Source organism: Parathielavia appendiculata, assembly GCF_033297405.1.
Source record: "Parathielavia appendiculata strain CBS 731.68 unplaced genomic scaffold N657scaffold_5, whole genome shotgun sequence".
Lineage (NCBI taxonomy): Eukaryota > Fungi > Ascomycota > Sordariomycetes > Sordariales > Chaetomiaceae > Parathielavia > Parathielavia appendiculata.
In genome coordinates, this window is record NW_026944224.1 from 141,403 (window position 1) to 152,768 (window position 11,366).

The 11,366-nt window shown below is 56.9% G+C and overlaps 3 protein-coding genes across 3 annotated transcripts; 2 read left to right on the plus strand and 1 right to left on the minus strand.

Annotated features, from left to right (window-relative positions):
• Nucleotides 1-670: 670 nt before the first annotated feature.
• Nucleotides 671-6,333, plus strand: N657DRAFT_616957 (uncharacterized protein). The gene is made up of 2 exons (XM_062790505.1): nt 671-4,331; nt 4,378-6,333. The coding sequence occupies exons 1-2, from the start codon at nt 1,011-1,013 to the stop codon at nt 5,860-5,862; spliced, it is 4,806 nt and encodes a 1,601-aa protein (XP_062647881.1). The 5' UTR covers nt 671-1,010; the 3' UTR covers nt 5,863-6,333.
• A 1,072-nt stretch (nt 6,334-7,405) lies between these two features.
• N657DRAFT_616959 (uncharacterized protein) lies at nt 7,406-8,257 on the plus strand. The gene is made up of 2 exons (XM_062790506.1): nt 7,406-7,455; nt 7,536-8,257. The coding sequence occupies exon 2, from the start codon at nt 7,633-7,635 to the stop codon at nt 8,128-8,130; it is 498 nt and encodes a 165-aa protein (XP_062647882.1). The 5' UTR covers nt 7,406-7,455; nt 7,536-7,632; the 3' UTR covers nt 8,131-8,257.
• Nucleotides 8,258-8,371: 114 nt separating this feature from the next.
• N657DRAFT_689720 (uncharacterized protein) lies at nt 8,372-10,396 on the minus strand (the record flags this gene model as incomplete). The annotated part of the gene is made up of 4 exons (XM_062797006.1): nt 9,868-10,396; nt 9,644-9,782; nt 8,909-9,581; nt 8,372-8,843 (listed from the first exon to the last, which is right to left on the minus strand). The coding sequence occupies exons 1-4, from the start codon at nt 9,964-9,966 to the stop codon at nt 8,372-8,374; spliced, it is 1,383 nt and encodes a 460-aa protein (XP_062647883.1). The 5' UTR covers nt 9,967-10,396.
• Between the last annotated feature and the right edge of the window lie 970 nt (nt 10,397-11,366).

Consider the following 11,366-nt stretch of genomic DNA (forward strand, 5'->3'; position numbering starts at 1 on the left):
GAGACGCGCACGCGGCGTTGTGGCAGATGCGGCGAGCCTGGCCATAATGCACGCACCTGTCAAGGAGTTGCACAAGTGCCCGAGGAAGACCATTCCGAGTAATTTCAATCATTTTTGTCAGTGTTGGTTGAATCATGTTGAAATTTGTTGTGCAGATGTGTTTTTGTGGGACGTTCGCTTGTCTGGGACGTTCGCTTATCATGTACGTTAATATAAGACAAACTCTATTATATTATTACTACTTTAGTAGCATGATTGTAAAGAGAGATTCTATCTGTGAGAGACAAGTGGCATCAAGGCGAGGCACTGGGCACTGCAAATGCCGACTCAATTCTGCTGTTCGAAAGCTAAGGAAAGGAACAGGGAGGGTATACAGGATGTGCGTCTGCGACGCGAAAGATAAGTGGGTGCACAGGCCACCCACCAATGACCCACCGAAGAGGGCATGAGTCCAGGGTGCGCTTTCCGTCACATTATCTTTTTAATCTGAAGTGCTAAGTTGCAACGCAGCAAGAAAGGGTAAAGTCCAGGGCTTATTGGATATAAGTGTCACATCACTCCCTATGTAGCTAGGTCCTCCCCAGTACTGTAACGGCCGGTCCAAACTGACTCAGACTCAGAAGGTAGCCTCAATTGATAACTCTACAGTGTACTCTGTAGCCGATGAGTGGGCAAACGCACAGACCTCTCCGTGGCCGCCACTCGGAATATTTATGGACGGCAGGCCAATCAGCGCCCGGTCTCTTGCATCAACACGTAGCTCCGACTTCCACAACGCTCAGAAGCGCGACCTGAGCTCCAGCGCCAGCACACTGCAGACCTCAACTGCCATCTTCGTTCTCAGGGTGGCTGGGCCACCATGTGTGTCGGATAACAAGTATTTCTGAATCATCCATTGACAATGACACTTTGATAACCGTACGCCCCAAGCATCGGTTGGTATACATGTGCGTGCCTCTTCGGGCCCAACGCCGCGATTTCCAGGGCCACTTCCGAGGTTCACCTGCGAAATGGATAACCACGAAGAAAGTGCCCAGCCCGCTTCCCGCCCGTCTACGGCACGTAAAGTCGACCCAGACAACGATGCGGCATCGCCCCCACCTCCGAATATTGATGAGAAGCGCCCAACCCCCGATGTCAACTCCCTGAAGCCCGAAAACATCCCACCCCTTCGCCCGCCTGCCCCCGCCGCACCCGACAGCAGCTACCTAGAGAGCCCTAGTTTGAACTTGCGACACTCCGACTCTCAAGCCGAGATTATTGTTCGCCAACACTTGCAGGACATCGAGTCGAGCTTCAGTGCCACACTGTCGCCCGCCCTGCCCACATCCAACAATGGACTGGACGATACCTTTCTGCTCGACTCCCCCTCCAAGAAGCCTGCACCACAACGCCCTGCTCCGGATGCAGACGAGTTTGCCGACCAGTCACAGGTGCTTCCAACACTAAGCCGCCCCGCCTCCAGCACGCCGCGAGACGTCGACGAGTCGGATATGCAAACACCAGTTCAGGATGAGTCCACAGAAGCCGCGGGGAATGCGACGGCCTCGCTGGAGGCGTTTTCGTCATCACCAACAGCCGCAGGAGCGGCAAGATCCGTCTCTCGAGCCGTCTCACATGCAGCATCGGTCCGGACTGAAGGCAACGACGGGCATAACGAGTCTACTACAGAGCAACATGTCAGAGATCAGTTGGCCGACGACTCCCTTCTCCAACCGAGCTCTGAGGCCTCTTCCTCTCAGATCAGCCGGGATCACAGCCAAGAAAGAGTCTCTGCCGACGCCGGCCACACCCCCGGCCAAGCCCTCAAGTCCTCCAAGCGCCCAAGATACCTGCGGAGCCGCATAGGCAGCCAGCGGTCGTCCGTGTCGTCACTCCTTACCGACCCTGAGAGCGACGTGACGGTGGGTACGGGTGCTGACTATGCACTCCAGTCAGGCGGCGCTTTGCCGTCACTAGGATTGCCGCGGAGCCTCAACAATCCCCTGTCCAGGTCCGTCAGTATGGGAAGCATGGCCAGTGGGATTGAAGATCTCCATGACTCATCGGGGCCTACATTCGGCCAGCTTGAGACGCTGGACGAGGTTGAAGGCAGCATGTCTCCCCAGACCGATGCACGCCGCGAGCCGGACCGAGACCCGCTTCACACTCCGAAACCGACCAAGACAGCTCTTGCCGCGCCAACAGATACGGTTATTGCCCGTCATGTCAGGGATGTGCAAGTCCCCGAGTCGTTGGCCAAGGAGTACAAGAACCGAGGAGGCTTGCTGACCCCAGCACGGCCGGGCACATCCGATACAGCCGGCTTCGGAACCTCAACCGCGAGCCGGCACGGGAGGAGCCTGACGCTGAAAGAGCAGAGCAGCACCATTGAGCGCCTAAGCAAGGAGAACTTCGACCTCAAGCTCAAAGTCATGTTTTTGAGCGATCGGCTGGACAAGCTCTCTGAAGAAGGTATTAAGGAGATGATCTCGGAGAACGTCGAGCTCAAGACAGGCCTGGCCGTCCTGCAACGCGACAACAAAGTCCTGCGCCGGCGAGTCAAGGAGCTCGAAAAGCAGCTCAAGGACGAGGAGGAACGTCCGGGTACGGCCAGGAGCGCTCATTCCGACGACGAGCAGAGCGCGGCGTACGACCAGGAGGCGCAGGAAAGAGAGGAGGAGATTACCTACTTGCGGGAGCAGCTGGAAGAATACGTCACTGAGATTGAGCGGCTCAGGAAGGAGAACCTGAACAAAGAGGCTGAGAAGCGACGGATGGCCGAGGTGGTGCGGACGCTTGGGGAGAAGACGGGCGAGCGACTAGGCGAAACTCTTGAGCGCCAGGAAGAAGCCGACGTCTGGAAGGACTTGCTAGAGCAGGAGACAGCCAGGAGAGAGCAGAGCGATGAGGACAATCGTCGTCTGCGCGACGAGATATTCCGGTTGAAGCAGGAGCTTGCAGCGCAGTCGACTGTCGGCCCAATGCATCATACAACAAACATCTACAACATAACGAAGAAATCTCCGGGGCGGCCTCTATCCCCGACTAGGTCAGGGACATCCTTTTCGGGAGATCCGGATGTCAACGGGACAATGAGCGCTACCAGCACACTGGTTGAGGAACTCAGGCGGGAGAGCGAGCAGCTGCGCCATGAAAATGCCGAGCTCCGTCGCGAAGTGGGCGCCCAGACTTCGATGCTGACGTCAAGAAATCGCGAGAAGGAACGGCTGTACCAGGAGATTGAGGATCTCAAGATGGCCCAGCGTCGCGGTGCGCCTGCTCCGTCCACGATTGACAGCCTCCTGGAACGGTCGGCGTCTCGCGCCGGGGTCCACGAGCGGTCACAGTCTAGGGCCAGCGGCGTCACTCGGGTGACAGGGACGGCGGTCGACGAGGCGGACCTCGAAGAACTCGAGAATAAGATGGCAGAGCTACGGGACAAGAACAACGATCTCAAACTGCAGAACCATGACCTGCAGCGGGAACTAAACGCCTGCATGGAAGACTTTGAAGCGGCCGTCGAGGCTAAGAAGCAGGCTGAGGAACTGGTTGCTGCCCTGCAGGAAGACCTCGAGACGGCTATGAACGATCTGATGGCGCTGCAGGCCGAGCGGGACGAGGCGCTGCAGGAACATGCCAATCTTGAGACCGAATTCGAGGCTCTAAGGAAGGAAGCTCAGGAGGAGATTGACGCGTTGGAGGGCGAAGCAGACCAGCGGACGTCCGAGATTGAACGGTTGCAGCTCGACCTAAACGACCGTACTGAAAGCTTTGACGCACTGCAGGCCGAGATGCGCAAGATGAGCGAGGCCTTGGTGAGGCTGGAGGACGAGCAGGCGGCCAAGTTGCGCAGGATACAAGAACTGGAGCAGGAACTTGGCGACGCGAACAAGGAGCTTGAGGATCTTGAGACGAAGCTCCTCGAGGCCAACGACAAGGCCAACCGCCTCTCGGTGCAGCAAGAGTCCAGCCAGGGCGAGATCGCGTTCTTGCGTGACGAACAGGAGACGGACAAGATTCGGATTGGCGATCTGGAGGCTGCGCTCGCTAATGCCGAGCAGACACTGCGGGAGGAAAAGGAGCGAGCGAGGGAGCTGGAGCAGAGGCTAGCCAATGAGCGGCGGCAGCGCGAGATTGTGGCGAACCGCGAGAAGGAAGAGGTGCAGCAGTTTGTTAACGAGCTGAATCGGGAGGCATCGGCGGCTAAGGATGAGGCGAGGAAGTTAAGGAAGAGCCTGACGAGCCGGGAAGTGGAGGCGACCGAGTGGAAGGAGAGGTTGATTGAGCTGGAGAACAACCTTCGCGAGGCGTTGGGCGACTTGAATGGAACCAGGTCGAGTCTACTTAAGGTACGATTCTTTGATTCGGGAAGGGTGGCAGACGCTAATTGTCCAGTCCATCGCCAAACTCCAGCGCGACCTCGAAAACACAGTCCGCGACCTCGACTCCACCAAGTCGTCGCTCGCCGAGAAAGACCGCATCATCAAGCAGCGAGAGGCCCTGCTCGAGTCGCACGCCCTTGAGTTGCGCAAGCTTGGAGAGATGCTGGATAAGGAACGGCAGGCCCATCGCAACGTCAAGCACCAGTTCGAGACTTTCCAGAAGACGCATCAGCACGTCACCCGCACGGTCAATTCCCAGGACCAGCGTATCATAGAGCTCGAACAGTCCAAGGCGCAGGACAAGAAGCGCCTCTCGCAGCTCGAGAACTCCTTCAAGGAGCAGCTCACGGAACGAAACAACTTGCTACTCCAACTCTGGACCCGTCTATCCGCGCTGTGCGGCACCGATTGGGCGCACGACAACAGCCTCATCAACGGACGGGCGCTGCCCAGCCTCGAGGCCGTGGCGACTATGCTACCGGGTTTCAGCAAGAACCTCCTTGCGGCCGTCAAGACAATTGAGACGATGGTTGGTAGCTTCCAGAGCAAGGTCAAATCTGTCGAGAAGGATCTATGGCGGGAGTACCAGACCCTCGAGAACCACCTCGAGCAGCGCACCAAGAAACTCGATCGTCTGGAGGCCATCGTTAGAAATGGCATCGCCACGGGACAGCTCAACCCGCATTCCCACACTCTCGCCGAGGCGCAAGCCCGGTTCGCAAGGCTCGAAGATGCCTACCGCCAGCTTAAAGTGGAGAACCACACCCTCCGCGCCGCCGCCGAGGCTCGACGAGCAGCGTACTCAACTTCGGTAGAGCGCAATGGCGTGGTGTCGCCAGATGGCAGCCCATCCCCATCTGTCCCTATGGGTCCGAAGGCGAAAGACAGGAGTGCCAGCGCCAGCAAGATTCCCAAGTCAGGTAGCAGGAGCGGACTAAGCAAGTCCGTGTCGGCATCCACCCCGTCGCGCAGCTCATCCCAACATTACCACTTCCACAATCACTCCTCCAGATCAACCCTCGCCACCCCGTCGACGGCAGAAGACCTGTCGCGGTCAAGAGGCGGGAGCCCTGCCACCCCCAAGAGGGACACCTCCACTGGCACAGCAACCGAAGACGACGACACCATCACCTTCCCCACACCAACCCAGACAGCACCGCCGCAACAGGGTCAACAAGAGAGGGCTAGCAACAGTAATATTATTAATAACCCTTCCACATCCACCGCTCTAGCCGCCAGAACCAACACCACCACCACCCACCCAACCACGTCCACAACCGTTAATGTTGGAAGTGGAAGCGTTGGCAGCATGGACAATAAATGGATGATGCGCCTGCGGGATCTGGAGGCGAAGCTCAAAGCGGAGCGCGAGGGCCGGATATTGGACCGCGGCGAGGCGCTCAAGCGGATCCATGCTAGCGAGAGCGAGAATGCGGCGCTAAGGGGGGATCTGGAAAGGGAGAGGGAGCGGAGGAGGCAGGCGGGAATGGGGAGGTAGGACTCTTTGCTGTCTCTGCGACTGTGGCTTTGGCTGTGGTGGGGTTGGGAGTGGTTGGGTTTGGTGGGAGGTTTGGTGAGGTGGGTTCTGCTGGGCTGGGTTGGGTTGTTGGGATGGGTGGTAAGGGAGTTGAGGTTTGTGTGGTTGGGGGTGAACGGCTTGAGGGATGCTGTGGGAACTGGGAGCGGATTGGTAAGCGGTTGGAAGAGGGTATGACTAGTTTGCTGAAAGGGGTTAGTGGCAAGGGGGAAGGGGGATCCTGAGTGGGTGATCCTGGGCTCTGTATTCATATAGGCATGGATTGAAGGAGCTCCAGTCTGCCTTGTCAGAGGCTGTCACTTCTGGGGGTGGAGTTCTGGGGTTATACGGTTACTATACCATCGGTATGGGGTATGTGACACTCATGGAACGAGGTTTTTAGTTCATTTACCATGGTTGTATAGTCGTCGCCGTGTTTGTCGTTGATCTGGTCTCATGACACCCGGCTTCTCTTCCGTCAGATACCCTTTGTGAGCGGTCACGGCTGCTGCTAATTGTGGAATCATGCCGGCAGGAAGGCCCCTGAAAGCCTCAACCACTAAAAGGTATCAATCAGTACCTGAGGTACAGGAATTAAGAAACAAACTGAGGTACTCGGCGTTGCGGTTTTAGCATCCCAAAGCAGCCCCTGAAGCAATGCTCTACCTGCAGGAACTTCACCGAGAGCAACAACTACGCCGTACGACATTCAACTTACTCCAATGCTCTCGCGACCGACTGGAACTGATGATATATCTGCGCCTCATCTACCACACTTGGTGCCGGCCGGGGGGCTTCATGTTTGCTGTAGTAGGTAGTCGTAACCATGTCTGGACGTAGCCTTACATTCTCGAATCTCGTAACTGGGCTTGTTTTTTCGTTGTACATGGAGGGTTGCCCTAGTTAAGGGTATCGGGAAGGCACTTGGCGACCTATAGGAGCGATTGATAACTTGAGGTGTAGCACCATGTCCGAGTCTTCTTGCACATGCATTCCAACCAATGCGTAGCGCAGCATTTGGCCATTGCAAGTTGCACAGAGCTATGTGTTATTTAAGGTAGTCCGTCTTCCCCTCCGCCAAAGTTGCCCACATTATCCTCACACTCTTTGCCCAATGTCTTCACGTTTTGCAGAGGACAGTCTGGCGGACAAAGGTCAGGCAAAAGCCATCCGCCAACTGCGTCTGCAACACTTTGACACTGAAAGATGGAACGAAGCATTTTGTAACTTGTGCCAGGCCCTTTTTGTCACCAGGCCTCGGCAAGAGATCAACGGAAACCACAGGTCTGATGAAGCTGGCTGGGAGTCGTGGCGGCCGAAGCACCACCACGACGACATACAGGCTTTGCGAGACTGCGCACGTACTCGATGCCTTCTGTGCGCGCTGCTCTCGGACAAAATGTTACAACGGGAAGGTTGGAGAGCTTCGAGAAACCCGAACTTGAAACTTAGAAGTCGCCGATCAGGCTTCGAGTCAGAAAGCTTGCCAGTGGTGACGACTTTAAGTTGAGATTGGCCCATAAGTCAAATCTTTCAATATCATTAAGCGGGCGCATCTCGAATTCGATCGTCTAGGTAAGCTTCAGTTGCAATTGGCAACTTGGGTCTTAGTTACGCGAGTTGGACGTCTATCTGACGGACCAGAACATCAACAGAGAGATCAGAGGCCGAGCCTCTTTCTAGCGCTGCCTTGGAGACCACAGGGCGAACGCGTTCAACCTCATCCGAGTTGTCGATGCAGTATTCAAAGGGATGTTGGAGGACTGCGAAGCTCATCACGTCATATGTAGGGCCATGCCCATGACGACGCCAGCCTCCCCGTGGCTGCCAACCAGGCTTATCTGCCTCGGCCAGCCGGGCGATATGCCGCGGATGATCGAAACCTCCAAGATGCTCCTTGAGCCTTGCTCGGCGCCACTCAGGTACACGACTCTCAGTCACCGCTGGCGAGAGGGCCACCCGCTGAGACTGACGACGGAAACCCAGCGGCAGCTCTCGGAAGGGGTTCCGTGGCACGACATACCGAAGACTTTTGCCGACGCCATGCATGTCACGAGGTTTCCCGCGGTGGAGTATATTTGGATCGATTCGCTCTGCATCATCCGGGGCGACACAGGAGATTGGGAACGCGACTGCACCCGAATGGCTGACGTCTACCGACACGGGTATTGCAACATTGAAGCCACCGACAGCTACGGCGGCTGCTTTTCAGTCCCAAGATTCGACAGTGTTCTACCCTGTGGTTATTGAGACCAGGAGTTACAATCGGGGTAATGCTCTCTGGGTGCACCGGCTGCCGCTGGATCAGACAAGGAAGCTGGCTACAGTATAGCGTAGAGAAGTACTTGGGGTGACGAAGGTGATATGGAAACTTGATGAGGTGCCGGTTCAACAATTACTTAGGACACAGCGCTGTCCAGGTACCAACGCCATAGTTCAACTTAAACACGTATTATCATCACTGTTTCTATAAGTTCCTGCTAGCCGTACATCATGCTCCAGGTCTCTTCCCATTGCTATCCAGTCCCCTCATCTGCACCAAGCTAGTCTCGTCATCATCGTACTGCACCGCGTACGTCTGCTGGCGCACGATGCCTGACAGCTTCGCCGGCGGCGGAGCATCAACATCAACGCTGTCGGTGCTGGTCTGCGCGCCGTCGAGCTTGGACCTGCCGGACGAGCTCACAAGGGTGCGGCTCCGGCTACCGCGCACCCGGGCCGAGGGCATCGCCGGGTGGCTGCCCGACTGGTAGTAGCCGTTGCTCGGGCCGTAGCTGCTGCCGCCCAGCACGGGGAACAGGCGGACTAGCAGCAGGCGCAGGGTCGGCATGCAGGTGCAGATGATACCGACGCTAATCTCGACCGTCGACCACAGCGAGACGGGAAAATTGTCCCAGGTAGGGTTGCTCGACTTTCCAAACACGACGAGGGCCCGGAGGCGGACGATGGACACGATGGTTACGCTGGAGACGTCAGCTGCGGAGTCAGAGGGACGGGGAATTACTATATAAAACGGGCGGGGACATACAAAGTGCCGACGCAGAACATGAGGGCCACGCCGATCTTTTTCTTCCAGTGAAGATTCAGCGTCTTGAGCTGGGCCAGGGGGATGGCCAGCATCCAAAAGTCGAGGGCGATGCTGAGGGCGGCGTTGGCCCACGCAATGGCGTTGCTGTCCAGGCATTTCCCCTCGTGTTCGCGGTCCCACTTATCCCAGAAAAAGCTGATGGGCGTGCACTGGAAAATGGCGAGGAAGATGAAGAAGATGCCAAAGGCCACGGAGAAGCCGACGGTGGCCCAAAGCAGGCGGCGAACGGGGCGGGCCGGGAAGATGCGCAAGTAGAAGAGCAGAAGGCAGATCTTGATGAGGGCGACCTGGGTGAAGTAGAGAATGGCCATGATGTAAAAGTAGAAGAGGAAGTTAGTGATTTGCTCGGGCGTCAGGGTCCAGATGTCACGTCCCACTCCGTTGGGCACGGTGCCATAGTGTATGATGCCCACGCTCGGGATGCTGACGAAGAGGAGGCCGAAGATGACCCAGTCGTCCGACGACAGGCTGCGCGTGACTAGCAGCTTGAAGCCCAGGCGCAGGGCCACGATGGCCGACGAGACGACAATCAGGACAATCGAGGCCGTGTCGTAATTGGTGCCGCGGTCACGCAGCGGCACACCGCACGAGGTACTCGTCGCATTCTTGGCCACTGTTCAAGGCGGCGGAACGAGTCAGTTACGGTTGTGACATGTCGTCGGGTTGGTGCCATACCAAGTGCCTCCTTCATGGTGCAGTTGGCCGCCACACACAGCGAGACCTGGGCCTGCAGCGGCGCATTGCTACAGACACAGGCCGCCGTCAGGTTCGCCGCACAGGTAGAGTGCGTGATGCCGTCAGTCAGACAAGCAATCTGTTGTATCACATATCCCGCGTTGTCAGCGCTTGTTGTTCTCCTCTATCGTGTCCGACGAAGGCTCGGTCGGGTGTTGACATACCGCGCACTGGGGCATCGCACTTAAGTCCTGGGCCGACACCACCGGCACCACGGCCGTCAGCAAGGCCACAGCGGACCCGAGGATGGCTCTCAACTTCATGTCGGGCAAGCACGTGGAGAGAACGAACGGCACGGAGGAACAACACTCGGAGGAGCGTGGCAGGAAGAGAGGCCGGGCATTGGCTCAGATGGCCGGGGACGGACAGAGAGAGAGTGAACCAGCACCGGGCCTTTGACTGTTTGACAGCGGCGATGGCTCACCCCATAAGATCGCATTGACCGTTTCAACGTTAGGGAATAATCAAGCGAGCGAACTGGTTTCGCTCGTGGCAAACTACCGAGGGTTCTAACCCAGGGTGGTCCCTGTGAGCACAGCTGAGCTCAGTGCAGCACTGTCAGCACACCATCATTACCATCTTGGAACAAGGAATGTCGCTCATCAGTGCCTTCACTGGCCTGTGCTCGGCGGACAGATGGAGATGTTACCCGTAAGGGATTCGTCGGTATGCAGCTAGCAAAAATTATTTGGGTCTGTGCCTGAGACATGCTTCGATGAACGACCCTTTTTGGGCAGCACCGGTTCTTGTGAGTGACAACAAGTGGAGTGCCTCGGCACCCCAAGATCCCTGTTCCGAGGATGCGGGGCTTGGCAGGGCCGATGAAGACTCCATCAGATGGAAGGAGAGATCGATGAGAATTTCCAGGGCCAACATGTTTGTTCAACCGTTGATCACAGATGCAAGGCGAGGCCAACGGACAGTTCACGACGATCCGATCACGCGTCCCGTCGTCGAAGGGAGGTGTCAGCACGCAGGCAACTACCCTGTAACCGACAGAGTACCACCGAGTCAGAGTTCGGCCGTTTCGTTGCCGGATCTGATTCGGCACTTCTTTTGCTCACAGTGGCGAACACTTGTTGACAGAACAATTGCGATTGACGTGGGCCTAGGTAGGAATGCCAAGGGAACAAGACCACCTGGTCGGGTTTGCGCAGGATTCGGCAGTCGACGGGAGATGGGTTGCGTTACGGTTCCACGTCGCCAATCTCGTCGATCTGCTCGCCATGCGAACAGGGGAATATGGAGATCAGTACGGATACGGAGGTATGATTATGCGTGCCACAAAGTCGGATCGAGTGTGTATCCCTAATTCTCAAGATGTGTATAGCATGCTTGCCGCCTCATCTGCACTGGGCACAGATTGAGGTTTCCCTTCAAAACAGCATTCGACGACAGCTCGAGTCTTGTCGTCGACTGCCTACAAGCGGTTGTTCAATAGCGACGGTCCGGGCCAAGGCCTTGCCGAGCCGGGCCTTGACACCTTGTTCGGAACTGCGAGATCCACCACGATCATCGGGCACGGTCAGGCCGTGCACAACGGACTTGTCGCCGACTTGGGCCTCATCTCCGGCTACCGTACCAACTTGTCGTCAACGGCCGACTTCACGAATCCCAGTACGCAGGGTAGCCTGGACACCCAAAGTCAATAGTAGATGAAGTA

What these genes read in the sequence shown, in the direction of transcription:
- N657DRAFT_616957 (XM_062790505.1), top strand. Translation starts at nt 1,011, where the DNA reads ATGGATAACCACGAAGAAAGTGCCCAGCCCGCTTCCCGCCCGTCTACG. An exon ending in CCAGGTCGAGTCTACTTAAG is followed by an intron (nt 4,332 to 4,377) that starts GTACGATTCTTT and finishes CTAATTGTCCAG; the next exon opens with TCCATCGCCAAACTCCAGCG.
- N657DRAFT_616959 (XM_062790506.1), top strand. Translation starts at nt 7,633, where the DNA reads ATGTTGGAGGACTGCGAAGCTCATCACGTCATATGTAGGGCCATGCCC.